The following is a 15,497-nucleotide window of genomic DNA, read 5'->3' on the forward strand; positions in this document are numbered from 1 at the left end:
AATTTCTGTTGCTAAGTGAGAAATTTCTTAAGTGAGTATTGCCCCATTTATGACTTTTCTGCCACAGTTGTTAAGTGAATCACTACAGTTCTTAACCATGGTTGTTAGTGAATCTGGCTTCCCCCTTGACTTTGCTTGTCAGAAGGTTGCAAAAAGTCATCACATGATCCAGGAACACTGCAACTGTCATAAGTTTGAGTCAGTGGCCGAGTGTTTGAATTTGATCACATGACTGTGAGGATGCTGCAATAGTCATAAATATGAAAAATTGTCTGAAGTCACTTTTTTCAATGCTGTGATAACTTTGAATCGTCACCAAATGGAATATTGTAAGTCAAAGACTCCCTGTATTGCATTATCATATGCTCCCTTTTGAAGAATTGCTTATCCCAAACTACTGATACTCAGAATTGCAGTGAAACATTAGTAACAATTGATTGTGGTAAGTGTGGACATCTGCTCTCCTTTGAAGCCAGGAAAGGAACAGAGGGATCATTTCCATTTTTGTCCATACTATATAAGCATTAAAATATATTAGACAGATTAAAAAATACTCAGAAGTATCCTTTTACTTATTCTTCCCCAGTAACAGGTTCCTCTATGTGCTATAGGAAGCTAATATATTAAATATATGTGGAATTATAACTAAAATTTCATCTCCAGTTAATTATTATTTCACCAGGAATTAAAACAAATCACTCCTGAAATATTGAAGAATAATATGTTTCTATTTTATACTTAAAAACTCAGTTTTATGATAACTGTTTCTATAAAAATATATGTATTATTAATTTACCATAATAATATAACGTATGCATACTTATCTACTCTAACTGCATTTCCTGGGGTTAAAAGGGTATGGGTATGGCCATATTCCATGAATGTTAGAATGATATACAAAGGTGAAGAAAGGAAGGTAAAAGTAAGTTTTGACTTGTAACTATTATTTCAGTAGAGATAGGGATAATTCTTGCTCAGGACAGGATCCTGAATAATATTTTTGTAGAATATGCAGCACATATATGCATCCTGTTCAGAAATACGACTAAGCTTCAGGGGAAGAGAGCTAACAGGTTCTTATATGCATACTCATGGTAATTTTTTTTTAAAAAAAGGCTTCTATTACTTATTTTATTATATACTGGATCTTTTCTGGGAATTTTGACCCTTTCCCTTAAGACGTTTGGTAGCTACTTTATCTGAATTTCATTGTATTGTGCTTTAAAGATAGTCATGATAAGTAGTAATATGCTGTTGGATATTTATTTTAATATGTGTGTTCTCTATATCTTCCCCTAATCTCACAGATATTAACCACAATACCAATTCTCCAAATGATTCTTGGACAATTTAACAGACAGGATAAAGACTTGCTGTTATTTAGGCAGATAGGAATTATAGTACCTCTTTCCAGCCTGATAAAGGGTTTCAAGGGGGCTCCAACTACATTTGAAAAACATAGTTAAGATCATACACTTTAATTAGAAACCAAACAAAAAATGTATGAGAGCAACCCAGTACAACTTACAACCACAACTGAGCCCAAAATTTCTGTTACTAAGCAAGACATTTGTCAAGTCAGTTTTTCCCTATTTTACAATCTTTCTTGCTACAGTTATTAAGTGAATCTGGCTTTCCCATTGACTTTACTTATCAGAAGGTCACAAAAGGATCACATGACCCTGGGATGCTGCCAAGTGTCTGAATTTTGATCATGTGACCATTGGGATACTGCAATGGTTGTAGTTGTGAAAATGGTCATAAGTCACATTGTAACTTCAAAGTTACAATGTAAGTTGAGGGTAATCTCAAGGAATGCTAAAATAATTGTTTGAAAAGTTACATCTTTACCTAGTAAGCTACTGGAATCAGAGGCAGGAAATTCTGTAAGTTGCACACAGAGTTCTGAATGCATATAGAAATAATATATCAAGAAACAAAACCCTGGTATACTGTTTTTATTGATGATTTTCTGAGAGAAATCCTCAGATAGGAGTTTCAAGTGGCACAGTCCAAAGGGGGTTTCAATAATTGATGTTTTGATGTTTAAATTCACCCTATATAATATTTCAGGCAAAATTTCTGTTACCATGTAACTATTTTGAGATTTCGTGTGAATAATGTTAATATAAAGTTCCAGTTTAGTAAGTTACAGTAAGATATATTAATTGTGCTTTTCTTCAACATAGGAACACTTCTTAGGCGCCATCGGATTCCACTCCCGCCTCCTAATGAAGATCAGTTTTATACTGTTGATTATTTCAACCTTGATACTGATGTCATATTTTATGGCCAAAGATATAAAATTATAGACTGTGATCAGTTCACTAAAAATTTCTTGAGAAAGATGGGAGTCAAAGTAAATCCCCCATTGGAACGTCCAGATGATCCCTATACGAAAGGACGCCAGAAGGTTAGATGAAAGAATTGTTGACAAAACTATTGTTTATAGGGTAAAATTAAGAACAACTTGTACATAACAAACAAGGAAAATTTCATGTTAGGAAAGAAATATTTTAAAGAATCCTTCTTAAGAAGAGGTCTTCCATTAATAATCCATATTTTATTACATTTCTTGTATTGGTTTGCATATATTCCTTATTAGATGCTTATTCCCTCAGAACATGACCAGAAATATAGCTTAACATTGTGTTTACCATCACTATAAATAGTGCTATAAAATTTAGTGCTTGTATCAATGAGTAAACCAGATTAAATTGCAGTATCTTCATACTTTGTCCATAGTTTTCAAAGAATATCAAGGATATGTTAGATAGCATGTAAAATCTCTTTTAAAAATATTAAATGTTGCCAAGGATGTTGGTGTTCAAAAGTACTGCAGATAATAAAGTCCCTTTAATACTTTTTTAAATACTGCAATCTTAAGGAATGATTATATACAGTGCAACCTGTTTAAACAAAACTTATAATGTACTATAAATATTTCTTTAATTTTGTTTGATTGGAAGGCCCATGCATACATTTTTCCCCAACACATATCAGCATGGAATATAGTAAGCATAATAGCAAGCCTCTCTTCAATTGCAGCAGTAATTATTTTATTTTTCTGATAAAAGGCACTGATTGAATCTTTCTACTGGTAGTCTACATTTTCTTTGAGAATTTTCAACTAACACCAATCAGCTATGTAGCTTGCAGGGACTACAGTGTTTAACCCTATTGTGTGGCAGCTGACTCTGTTTTAAGATATTGTTATTCTGCCCATTTTATATTTCATATCTCATCATAGCTAAGGCAGCAGAAATATCTGGCAACATCAAGGGCAACTGGGCAGACCTTCTAAGATAGCAGTGATCACCTTCATATAAGAGAGGGGGTAAGAAAAGGCATCTAAACATTGCCTGACCCTCAACAACATCTGGCTAGTTAACCATAGCTAGCTTTCCTCTCAGCAAGTCCTGATATATAATCATTATCAGCAGCTATTTACCAACTCTCACCAGCACATTTGAAGACAAGAAAACTTTCTATGAAGATGAAGGAGGTGAATGCCTAACCACATCGTTGGAGACAGGGAGTGGGGTCTGGGGCCAACGGAGCCGTGATCTACCTCAACCGGGACTGTCGGAAGGTTTCGGAAGGTTCCGAGAACAGAGAACTTGCTGGCAATCCCGAGAGCAAGCAGAGAGAGTGAGCGGAGAGGCCAGGACACCATCCCGAGCGGAGAGCCCAAGACTCCATTCTGTAGGACGCCATTCCGAACGGGTGAGATTTGAAAGAAATGAGACTGGCAGATAGTGAACAGTGCGATTCCATGCAGAGAGCAGGGAGCGGATAGTGCTAAGAGCCAGAATGAGCTGTGATTAGATGAGAATGTGATTCTGACACTTACAGAGAGACTGATTCTGAGAGAGAGCCATTTTGAGCGGCATAGAATGAATGGCATGGAATGAGCTGTGACTGGTGAAGAGGGGTATTCTGAACTGCAGAGAAAGAGACAGAACTGACAGAGAGTGATCCTAAACATCTGAAAAAGAGCCGGGACTGGAGGAGAGCAGGAGAGTGTGATTCTGAACAGCTGTGAATTGCAGGGAACTGAAGAAACTCACAGAGAATCAATAGACACTATCTAAGAGGAATAATCTCCTAAACAATCTCCATTTAAATCACCCAGCTGATTAGTCAGCCTGCATTTAAATTCCCACTCAGCTGATTGGACAACCTCCACTTAATCTCCACCCAAATCTCATCTATTCCAAACTCCCAAGTACATCTACTTGGGAGAGTTCATTCAAATCTTCTCCATTCAAATCTATCAAGCAGCAACACTTCCTCTTTAAAAACAAAAACAAAACAAACAACGTGGCTTTAAGGAAAAACAAAGGAGCTTTTCACTATAACCCTCCAATACTTCACTACCTCCACTATTTCATTACCTCAAGACCAATTATTGATAGATAATGCTTTGTCTAAAATAATTGATTTATCATTTAATAGTATAATAATTAATTGTTAAATGACCACTAATTTACTGATTTATTGAATTGATAGAGATTTAATACTATATCATTGATTATCTAGTTGATTGATTGATTTTTAGTAATAAGTAATCTTATTTTTGATCTGTTCTCTTATCAATTAACATTTATTAATTACCAACATTCATTAAGTAACTGTCTACCTGACACATTAATTAGCTATTGTAATTGTTTAGTGTACTATTGTCATTGACCATGCCAGCCAAAAACTCCAAACCCTCCACTACCAAACAACAACAAAAGAATAATATCTCTACCAATGACCTCCAAGACTCCTGCACATGCTTCAAATGTCTTGAAACCATCAATGAAAATGAAAATAACATTGAATGCCATCTATGTGACAATCAAGCCCACCTTGCCTGCTTAAACTCAAACAAAAACCTAGCTGATTTCCTAAAAACATCAGATACATTCCCTTTTCTATGTCCATCGTGTTTACCTAAGCTAAACAAACTAAGTACCCTGCCTGACAGAGTTGAAAACATAGAATCATTCATTCACTCAATAGAAGAACGCTTAGCAACACATTTTGAAACAACTGTACAAGCAAGCCTAATCTCTCTTGAAAAAAATATACAGCACAGATAAGCGAATACCTATCAGCTCAAACTCAAATCCCAACTCAACAACCACTATCACAATTACTACCTCAACTACAATCATAACTACAACCAAAAATAACCACTAAACTACAGCCACAAATAATCACTATCCCATCAAATAATTCCACAAATGATATCCCCTTACTCATCAGAGACATCATGGAATGTGATCAGAAACGTCCAAATGCCATTTTATTTGGTCTTGAAGACACCAACGAATCAGATGATATCACCAAAGTTCGCAATATCATAAGCAACTCAAATACAAAAAACATCTCTCCTGAACATATCATTGAAATAACCAGAGATGGCCCTGAGTTCAAATACAATGACGGCTCGGTGGCCCCAAGATTTTGTAGAGTAGTTTGCAAAAATGAGTCCAGCAAACGTATATTCATTCATACAATAAACACCATTGCAAAAACCAATCCCACCCATAACAAACTCTGTTCAAGACCAGACTTATCTATACTGCAAAGAATCCGCTCCTGTGAATTCCGCACAGTACTCAAGAAATGTCTAGACAATGGAAAGAAGGACCTGTACATTGACTACCGTGCTGATTGTATCAAAAGTAAGTCAGACAACCCACAACTCCGCATCCAACCCTACCTCATCCAATCCACTATCACTCAAAACTAGGTACGCACGCTTCTAACTACCTCAATTCCAACAACAACTGGCCTTAAATGCAAGCTACTCAATGCAAGAAGCCTTGTAAATAAAATACCCGAATTTCTCCTCTTACTAAACACAGCTAAATTCGACATCATTTTTGTCTGTGAAACATGGCTCAACGCATCTCTCCCTCACTCCATTACCACAGTAAGAGACTTCAATCCAAAAAGAAATCACTTTGGTGGAAAAACAAATCTGGTCACGTTGCCAACTTCAAAAGCTGATACAAAAATTTATGCCACCAGATAAAGACTGAATGCACCAATTATCACATTAAACAAGAAGAAAACCAATTCCTCCAGTGCTTTCTACAATTTTGTAAACAACAAACGAAAAGACTCAAAGTCCATACCACCCCTGAAAGGACCTAATGATAAAGACTGCAACGACGACACTAATAATGCCAACCTCTTTAACATATTCTTCGACTCAGTATTTGTAAACAGCAATGGATCATGCCCAGTATTTCCTAATCGAACCACAGACAACTAATACATATAGATTTTACAGAAGAAAATGTTGAAAAAACACTATGCAATCTAAAACCATCTCTATCTATTGGACCGGACGGAATATGTGCCTACTTCTTAAAAAAGCTATCCTCTGCCATAGCTGAACCTCTAAGCATAATCTTTGAAAAATCTTTCAGGACCAGCTCCTTGACAAAAACTATGGTCACAAGCCATGGTCATCCCCATCTTCAAAAAGGGAGACCTCAGCCTAGTTGAAAATTACAGACCAATCTCTTTATGCTGCGTCACCTGTAAAGTCATGGAATCAATTATTAACCAATCCATCATCCTCCACTTAGGAACAAACAACCTACTCTCTAATAAACAATTTGGTTTCAGGAAAAAACTATCATATAATCTGCAACTCTTACACTGCAAAAACATATGGACTACACAACTTGATCAGGGCAAAGCAATAGACACAATCCACATAGACTTCTGTAAAGCCTTTGAATCAGTGGTACATGACAAACTACTCCTAAAACTAAAATCTTATGGTATCTCTGGACACCTGCATAACTGGATAGAAGCATTCCTGTCAAAAAGACAACAAATGGTCAAAATTGGGAGCGCCCTATCAAATTCTGTACCTGTCAACAGTGGTGTCCCCCAAGGCAGTGTTTTAGGACCAACTCTTTTCATACATAAATGACCTCTGTGATCATATCAAGAGCAACTATGTTCTCTTTGCTGATGATGTAAAGCTATTCAACACCACAGACAATACTGCTACCCTTCAAAAAGACCTTGACTATGTATCAGAATGGTCAAACAAATGGCAACTTCAAATCTCAACAAATAAATGCTCTGTCCTACATATTGGTAAAAAAAATCAGAAAATAAAATAAAGGCTGAATAGTCAAGACCTTGTTGATGATCCAAACTCTGTCAAGGATCTTGGAGTACTCATCTCTAATGACCTAAGTGCTAGAGCCCACTGTAACTACATAGCCAAAAAGGCATTAAGAGTTGTTAACATAATCTTATGTAGCTTTTTCTCTGGTAATATTACACTACTAACTAGAGTATACAAAACATTTGCTAGACCAATACTCGAATACAGATCATTAGTCTGGAACCCACATTACGTATCTGATATTAACACAGTTGAGAAAGTCCAGAAATAAGAAATAAGTTCTCCAGTCCTCTACTTGTTGCAGAATACCTTATTCCATCAGACTTGAAACTCTAGACCTAGACAACCTAGAACTACACCGCCCTCGTTCTGATGTAAGTATAGTACGTAACATTATATATTGCAATGTCCGTCCTATCAATGAATACTTCAGCTTCAACCATAACAATACAAGAGCACACAATAGATACAAACTCAAGGTAAACTGCACCAAACTTGATTGCAGGAAATATGACTTCAGCAACAGAGTGGTCAATGTCTGGAATACTCTACTTGACTCTGTGGTTTCTTGCCCAAACCCTAAAAACTTTAAGCTTAGACTGTCTACTATTGACCTCACCCCTTTCCTCAGAGGTCTGTAGGGGGCATGCATAAGCACACTAATGTGCCTACCGTCCCTGTCCTATTGTTCCTTTTTATTTTTCTTATATGTATCCATTTCATGTATTCATAACTATGTTTATACTTATACCTTATACTTATATAATCAAAATAAATAAATAAAGATCTGAATCAAATTATTTGAATAAGCTTTGACAGTGACAAATTCATCATTTTGGGTGATTTCAACGATAGGTTGAAGATAACTGGGACAGATTTCTTGTTACATTTATTATAGGAGAAAATGTGGGCCAGTTTATATTAAAGGGAAGCAGAGGGGAAATAGGCACTGGAGATGAATTAAAAAGAAGAAAGAGCTGAAGGTTTCTCTTTAAGACCTATTGCCTAAAACTGAGTAGCTGTTGATTCAGGGAAGTTGATTCAAAAATTGTAAGAGGAATTTGCATATGTAAGATACTGCTGAATGTTTATAATTACTTTGTAAAACATAACGCAACAGAATCCCCGTTATATAAATCTGCTCAAATGTTGTATTCTTGTATATACCCCCTTTGAGGCAATTTCATTTAAATTCTAATCTTGCTGATACTTTTAAACATTTTGGTAGTTGTTTTATTGTTCTGGAAGGGATTGTAAAATATGTAATATATTCAAAGCTGCTTGGTTTTAAACCCTAGAACTTAATAATAAACATAAAATAATATCTACCCGAAGGAGCGATATCATGAAATAAATCAACTGAACAGACATTTGTTGGGCTACCCTAACCTACTGAAAACCCTCAATGCTATTTATCACATGGCTGTGATAGCTGTACTTTACATGACTAGAATGAATGTGCAGAATGTTTATAGTTTATCTTGTAATACATGTTTGAATCAATATAATAGCACTACAGCTTTTTACATAGATTTTTAATTAGGATTCTCCTAGCTTAAACGTAACTGCACTATGGTAACTGTCAGATTAATTTAATTCCAATTTCTGTTATCATTTGTCCTTTCCTATGTTGTATAACATTTCCAATAGAACAAAATGAAATAAAACTGATGGAAAAGAGCAGACTCCAAGTAGACTGATGGAAAAGAGTAAACTTCAAGATGTTTTCTTAAGAGGCAATTGGATTTTTTTTTGTTTTTCTTGGAAGACATTTGGCTTCTCATCCAAGAAGCTTCTTCAGCTCTGACTGTATGGTTGGGAAATGGGAGCTGAAGAAGCTCCTCGAATAAGAAGCCAAACGTCTTCCAAGAAAAACAAGAAAATCCAGTTGCCTCTTGGAAAAAGCACCTTTGGGACAACCATGACCTGGATGACTGAGAATTTCCATAGCTACTCCTTTATGCTACAGAATTATAGATAAGGAGCGATATAACAGGGGTGGCTGGACATATAGAGTTCTGCGGTCATCATAGTAAATGCCAAGAGATTATGAATTAATTTCTGAAAGCCATTGTTAAGAATAGGGGCAGTGGATTTAATCTAAGTTTTTTAAAATCAAGAATTATGGATTATTCCTAATTATACCTTTAACACACAAAATAAAAAAGCAGCTGTAAGGGCACTGAAACATAGTTTTATCATTTTTTTTTGGTCTGGGAAGGTTCAGTAGTTGCTGATTGGAAGGCTTTTCTATGCTGAACTTCTAACTCTACTGAGAGTTTGCACATATGCACATACATCTTTATTCAGTTTCATACTTATTTATACTTCTGTGATGCTTGCTTGTTTTCTCTTAATTATATTTTAATGTTAACAAAGAGCAGAAACTCTGCTTCCTTAAATGATGTTTCACATAAATAGCACAAATGATGTATCTGGAAATCGATGTCCATAATTGCTTATGCACAGGGGCCAGATAAAAATACATACTGGATTGACTAGTAATATTTTCACTTTATCATCTGCACACTAGGCTTCTCTTTTCAATTGGTTCATTGAGAATGCATGATATTACAAAAAATTAAATAGTGGCAGCTGACCATCCTTTTTTCCCCTAAATCCACCTGATGCATGCATGCACACATACACACAGAATCTAGAGAATGATTTAGTACAATTAAATATTAATATATTCAAAACAAAAAATAACCTTGTAAATATCATTTTAAGAAGCAGGGAAATGGCAATTGCCTTAGCTGGCCATTTAGATTAAGTAACCCTTGTGCACAAATATTTTGTGTACTCTATTTACAGCACAATCCCATACTAAGCATCTACTCAAATTATCACTGAAATAAATAGTAAATTTAGTCCACAGTAAATGGTTGTAGGATTGTTACTTAAATGTCTACAGTCTAATGACTGGGAGTAGTGGATAGCAGATTTGAGATGGAAATTGTTCTTAATTGATCTGCACATATGTAACCTTACAGAATACATTTGTTTACTATTGCTAATGTTAACATACCTACCGTGTTTCTCCAACAATACGGCCTCCACCAATAGGAAGGCCCAGCATGATTTCTAGGCATGAGGTGAAATTAAGCCCGCCCCCAAAATTTAGGCCTATTCAAACCATGCTTTTCCCCACCATTTCTCACATCGTTCGTTAGAACTACACAAGGTGAAGAGAAATGGGCGGGGGAAGGGCGGGGGGATGGGGAGAAAACTTGCCTTTAGGAGTGCCCTGCAGGTAGCCTAGGCTAGAATACCCCAATAGCCGATAGAAGCTCCCTGAAGGCAGAGTCCCCAGCACTTCAGGGCGTGGTGTGGCTACCCGTGTCCCCTCGCCTTTGGGGCGGTCTCTTTCGGGCGATAGAAGCTCCCCAAGTGCAGTCACCAGCCACTTCAATCGGCCGGTAGAAGCGGCCTCGGGGCGAGCGCACACACACACTCCCCTTACCGTGAGGCTGCTTCTTTCGGCAGACGAAAGCTCCCTTTAAGGCACAGTCCCCAGCCACTTTGGGGCGAGGCGTGGCTGCCCGTGTCCCCTCGTCTTTAGGCAGTCTCTTTCGGGCGATGGAAGCTCCCCAAATGTAGTCACCAGCCACTTCGATCGGCCGGTAGAAGCGGCCTCGGAGCGAGCACACACACACACTTCCCTCGCCATGAGGCCGCTTCTACCGGCCAATTGAAGTGGCTGGTGACTGCATTTGGGGAGCTTCCATCACCCGAAAGAGACTGCCTAAAGGCTAGGGGACATGGGCAGCCACGCCTTGCCCTGAAGCAGCTGGGGACTCTGCTTTCAAGAGAGCTTTCATCTGCTGAAAGAAGCAGCCTCGCGGCGAGGGGAGTGTGTGTGTGTGCGCTCGCCCGAGGCCACTTCTACCGGCCAATCGAAGTGGCTGGTGACTGCATTTGGGGAGCTTCCATCGCCTAAAAGAGACTGCCTAAAGGCGAGGGGACATGGGCAGCCATGCCACGCCCTGAAGCGGCTGGGGATTCTGCCATCGGGGAGCTTTCGTCGGCCGATAGAAGCGGCCTCGCAGCGACATACGTGCATATGGGCTGCTCTAGGTGGGGGAGGAAATTAAGTCACCCCCCAAAAGACGGCCTAGCCGTTTTTTCAGGGGTCAAAAAAAAAATAAGGCCCGGCCTTATTTTGTGAGAAACACGGTAGTATTTTATGGAGCTTTGGTAGTGCAGTGGTTAGAGTGCAGTACTGCAAGCTACTCCTACTGCAATTTGGCAGATCGAATCCCACCAGGCTCAAGGTTAACTCAGCCTCCCATCCTTCTGAGATGGGTAAAATGAGGACCCAAATTGTTGGGGGCAATATGCTGACTCTGTAAACCGCTTTGAGAGGGTTGTAAAGCACTATAAAGTGGTATATAAGTCTAAGTGCTATTGCTATTGCTATTTTAGCTGGCATATAAAATAATTGAGTGGCAATATAAATCTTAAACTACCTAAATCTGGCAAACTAACTGATTTATTTTCCAGGATAATGATTATATTAATCCATGGAAAATTTAGAGACTCATTAGAGTTATTATAATAGTACAATGTAAGCTTTATGTGTATTTAATTGATAAATGCTGTATCTATTACTGAAAGGAGAATTTACCATTTCCCCCTCACAATCTTTTTGATTTTGTCATTTTTGCCCATTTATTCATTTTATCTCTTATGTTTTGTAAAAGGATCTTAAGGTTCTGCCCAACCAATGATCATTTTATTAATATTTTAAAGCCTGGAATACTATGGTTGCTCAGTCATTGGTAAGGGCTTATAGAATAATTGGCTTTTCCCCTCTTAATTCCAGCAGCCCCTCCCACTTCTTCCTCTCTACTAGTTTCAGTGATGTCATAATATCCAAGGTTAGTGTTCTGAAGAGACAGGGATATTCATCCTATTTCTTTTAGGTTCTTATTGCTTGAAACCTCAAATTCAGGTTTCAAATTGAAGGTAATATCATTTGCACTGTTTCTAGGGTATTTGTATTGGCTTTCTAGCTTTATCTATGAACAATTTGGTCTCTTCAAATTTTTATCTGTGCTATCTTTTTCCTCATTGCTGCCATTTCTTCAGACCATTTTCTTCCATTCAAATTGTGTTCCTATTTTCATAAACTGCCTTTTATATAATCTCGTTACCTCCAATATTCACCTAATGTGCTTTTCAATACAATTATTTATTTTGTCTGTGAACCTTCCTTACAGGCATATTGTAGCAAGTTACTAATACTGAAATAATACTAATGGATAGATTTTGAGAACAACCATTTTACTTTATTTTATAGGCATAATATAGCAAGCTACTAGTATGAAATAATACTAAAAGGTTCGTTTTGAGAACAAGAACCAATGCCTACTTGGATAAGAAACTTTATACTACTACTTCAGAACATGAAAAAAAATGATTACAAAATGAAGAAAATATATCTGACAAAAATGTGCCTGGGACACATTTTTACATAGAAAAAATGGGATTGTGTATTGAGATATTGGAAGATAGTAATGATTTCCAGTTTTTAGATGTAAAAGTTCTCCATAAAAAGAAAAAAATATTGAAACTTGATATCTGGGGTCACTATTGAAATTGTTCCTGGATGGTTACTAAATGTAGCATATATTTCATTTGCTATAAACAAAAGTGAAATATGTATCTGTTATACTGAAATAAAATGTATAGGAAAAAAGAAGTATTAGAAAAAAATATGATTTTAGCTATGCAGACTGGTCCTATGGGGTATTTTTTAAAGTTACTGACACACTGAGATTTTTTATGTTCATAACTATAGTAATTTAAAAAAAACATTTTCTTTTTTGATCTGCAGTTGATAGATAGTATGACACCATTGCGTCCCTATGAGCGCTTTGATACACTTCGCCAGTTTCTAGAACATGAGGGACATGTTTTACGTTTTTATGGTGTTTGGGATGACACTGAAACAATGTTTGGGGACATTCGAGAAGTGGTGCTACATTATTTTTTGGCTGATGATACGATTGAAATAAAAGAAGTGATACCTATAAATTCTGGCCGGGACGCTGTACCTCTATTCCTCAATAGACAGAAACTACCAAAGGTAAATGCGTATGTGAAAAATATGGTTTGATATTTGGCAAGGTTGGAACGCATTTATACATTTATTTCATTTGCTGTCCATTTCAATGAAATAACATATGTAGTTAGATGGACATAAAATGTAGCTTTTACGTGAAACAGACGTTTAGTACCTTATAAAATTTCAGATGCAGGTAGTTTTTGACTTATAATTGGGACAGGAATCTTGATGGTTGAGTGAAGTGGTCTTTAAGTAAGACATGACATGACCACTTTGCTGAACAACTGTAATTCTGGCATTCACAGTTATAATTGTTAAGTGATCTCATGGGTCATTAAGTGAATGAAATCCCAACTAAATAGCATTGGTTGCTTCAGAGAGAGTGGGAAAAACACTTGGACGCCAAATGTAGGCTGAGGATAAGATGGGGTCTTGCAGCACATGCAATTAAGCCATGGCCTGGGAGGCCTCAGCTGGCTTCAGACAGAGCCTATCAGCTTACATAAACATTTTTACATATTTGCGTAGATTTACATAGGCAGGTGGAGGGAGTTGCCGTGCCCCAATGGTTGTAAGTGTGGCTGAGCTGCCAAGCTCCTGAATTTTGAGCACATGATCATGAGGACACTGCAACAGCTGTGACTTCAGGCATGGGTTGTAATTCCATTCAGTTAGCACCAGTGTAATTTCAGTTGCTGAATGAATAGTCATACATCGAGCACTCTTTGTACTAGATAATCCTGGCTGCTCTCTTTAGTTAGTCTGGCAATTACATATATTAATAGCCTGTGTCTTTTTTACCTGAACCCCAGTTTGCTCCAGTTGGAATATATCAGCCTGGTACAATTACAGATCGGACAGTCTTGAATGTGTTTGGAGGGCTAGTTGGAAATAAAGGTCGTTATATTCTGGATAATCGTAAGGTAAGCTATTTTAGACAATTATAATTTACAAAGTTCACTATATTTAAATTGTCTTTCTATGACTGTTATTTGAGTAAGCAGATTGGGTGAAAATGTGAATTGGTAGAAGATGTATACAGTAGGTCACAAACGTTTCTGACCACAACCAAATCAGGTTCCGACCCAAAAATTCACAAAATTTTTGAATCTGGTCACAAACACATACTTGGGTGGCAGTCAAACATGACCCTTGACCCAGAAATTCCTGAAGATGAAACATTAGAAGACGAAGAAATCGCCAAAGTTATGGAACAAATTATGGTCATGACCAGAGGTTCTACTGTAATGTAATACAAACATATAATCTCATTCAAAAAGATATTTCTCAAACTGAAGCTTCTCAAGAATTTTTTCAAAATAAAATAACTTATAATCATCAGTGTATATATTTCCCTCTTTCTCCTCTCCCCCCTCTCCAATTATTAGACAGGAGCTGTGTATCAGGAATTTTATAAAGACTGTGACCTGAGAATAGGAGCAACAATCAATGTTTGGGGACGAAAAATAATTCTCTGTGATTGTGATGAATTTTCCAAAGAATATTATAAGACAAAGTATGGAGTCAGTAAGTAAAAATACCAATATTTTAATTTTAAATTGTGTATTTGTCAAGGTTGGTTTTTTAATCCATTGAGAACATTATTGTAGTGCACGTTTTAGCAACAACATCTGTATAGGAGCTTAACCAATTAGAGATGAATGCTTTTATCAATATCCTTTAAGGCAAAGATTCTGCCATATCTGGATTTCATGTATTTTTACCTCTAGTTATATCCCCCAGAAATTGTCAAAGGTTGCTACCAAATTAAAACTTGTAATGGAGAAAAATATGAATGGAGAATAATCATATTTAATATTAAATTAAAAATAAACAAAATGAAATCTTAGACTAGGGATGTCAAACTCAATTTCATTGAGGGCTGTATCAGCATTATGGTTGCCCTCAAAAGGCCAGTTGCATGTAAGACTATGACGACCAGTGGTAGTATTCAGCCAGTTCGCACCACTTCGGTCAAACTGGTAGCAAGGATTTGGTGTGGGTCGCCGAACCGGTAGTAACTTCTGGCTGGCCATGCCCCTGACCTGGTCATCCAGTCATTGCTCATTTGCCCCGCCTGCCCGATCTCGCTCATCCTGCTCTCCTGATGCTAGCCCGCCCAGTCATTCCTTAAGGTATTTCTTTTTTTCCCCCACCCGACAGTCAGCTGTTCCTACGATCAGCTGTGCCAGGATTCCCCTCACTTACTTATTACTTCGCCCAGGAGGCTTCCCTGAGGCCCAGGAAGACAAAACTTAGTTTTCTGCCTTCCTGAGC

The 15,497-nt window shown here is 37.3% G+C and overlaps 1 protein-coding gene across 1 annotated transcript in view; it reads left to right on the forward strand.

Annotated features, from left to right (window-relative positions):
- EFHC2 (EF-hand domain containing 2) overlaps positions 1–15,497 on the forward strand; it is a 59,786-nt gene that overhangs the window by 7,674 nt on the left and 36,615 nt on the right. The window contains exons 4-7 of the mRNA XM_087967570.1: positions 2,190–2,413; positions 12,990–13,241; positions 14,033–14,143; positions 14,609–14,747. Of these exons, the coding sequence (XP_087823696.1) occupies positions 2,190–2,413; positions 12,990–13,241; positions 14,033–14,143; positions 14,609–14,747 (726 nt within the window). The remainder of the gene's footprint in view (positions 1–2,189; positions 2,414–12,989; positions 13,242–14,032; positions 14,144–14,608; positions 14,748–15,497) is intronic.

The sequence above is a fragment of the Notechis scutatus genome, chromosome 5, assembly GCF_049901735.1.
Source record: "Notechis scutatus isolate UNSWTSFEM ecotype Mainland chromosome 5, rNotScu1.2, whole genome shotgun sequence".
Lineage (NCBI taxonomy): Eukaryota > Metazoa > Chordata > Lepidosauria > Squamata > Elapidae > Notechis > Notechis scutatus.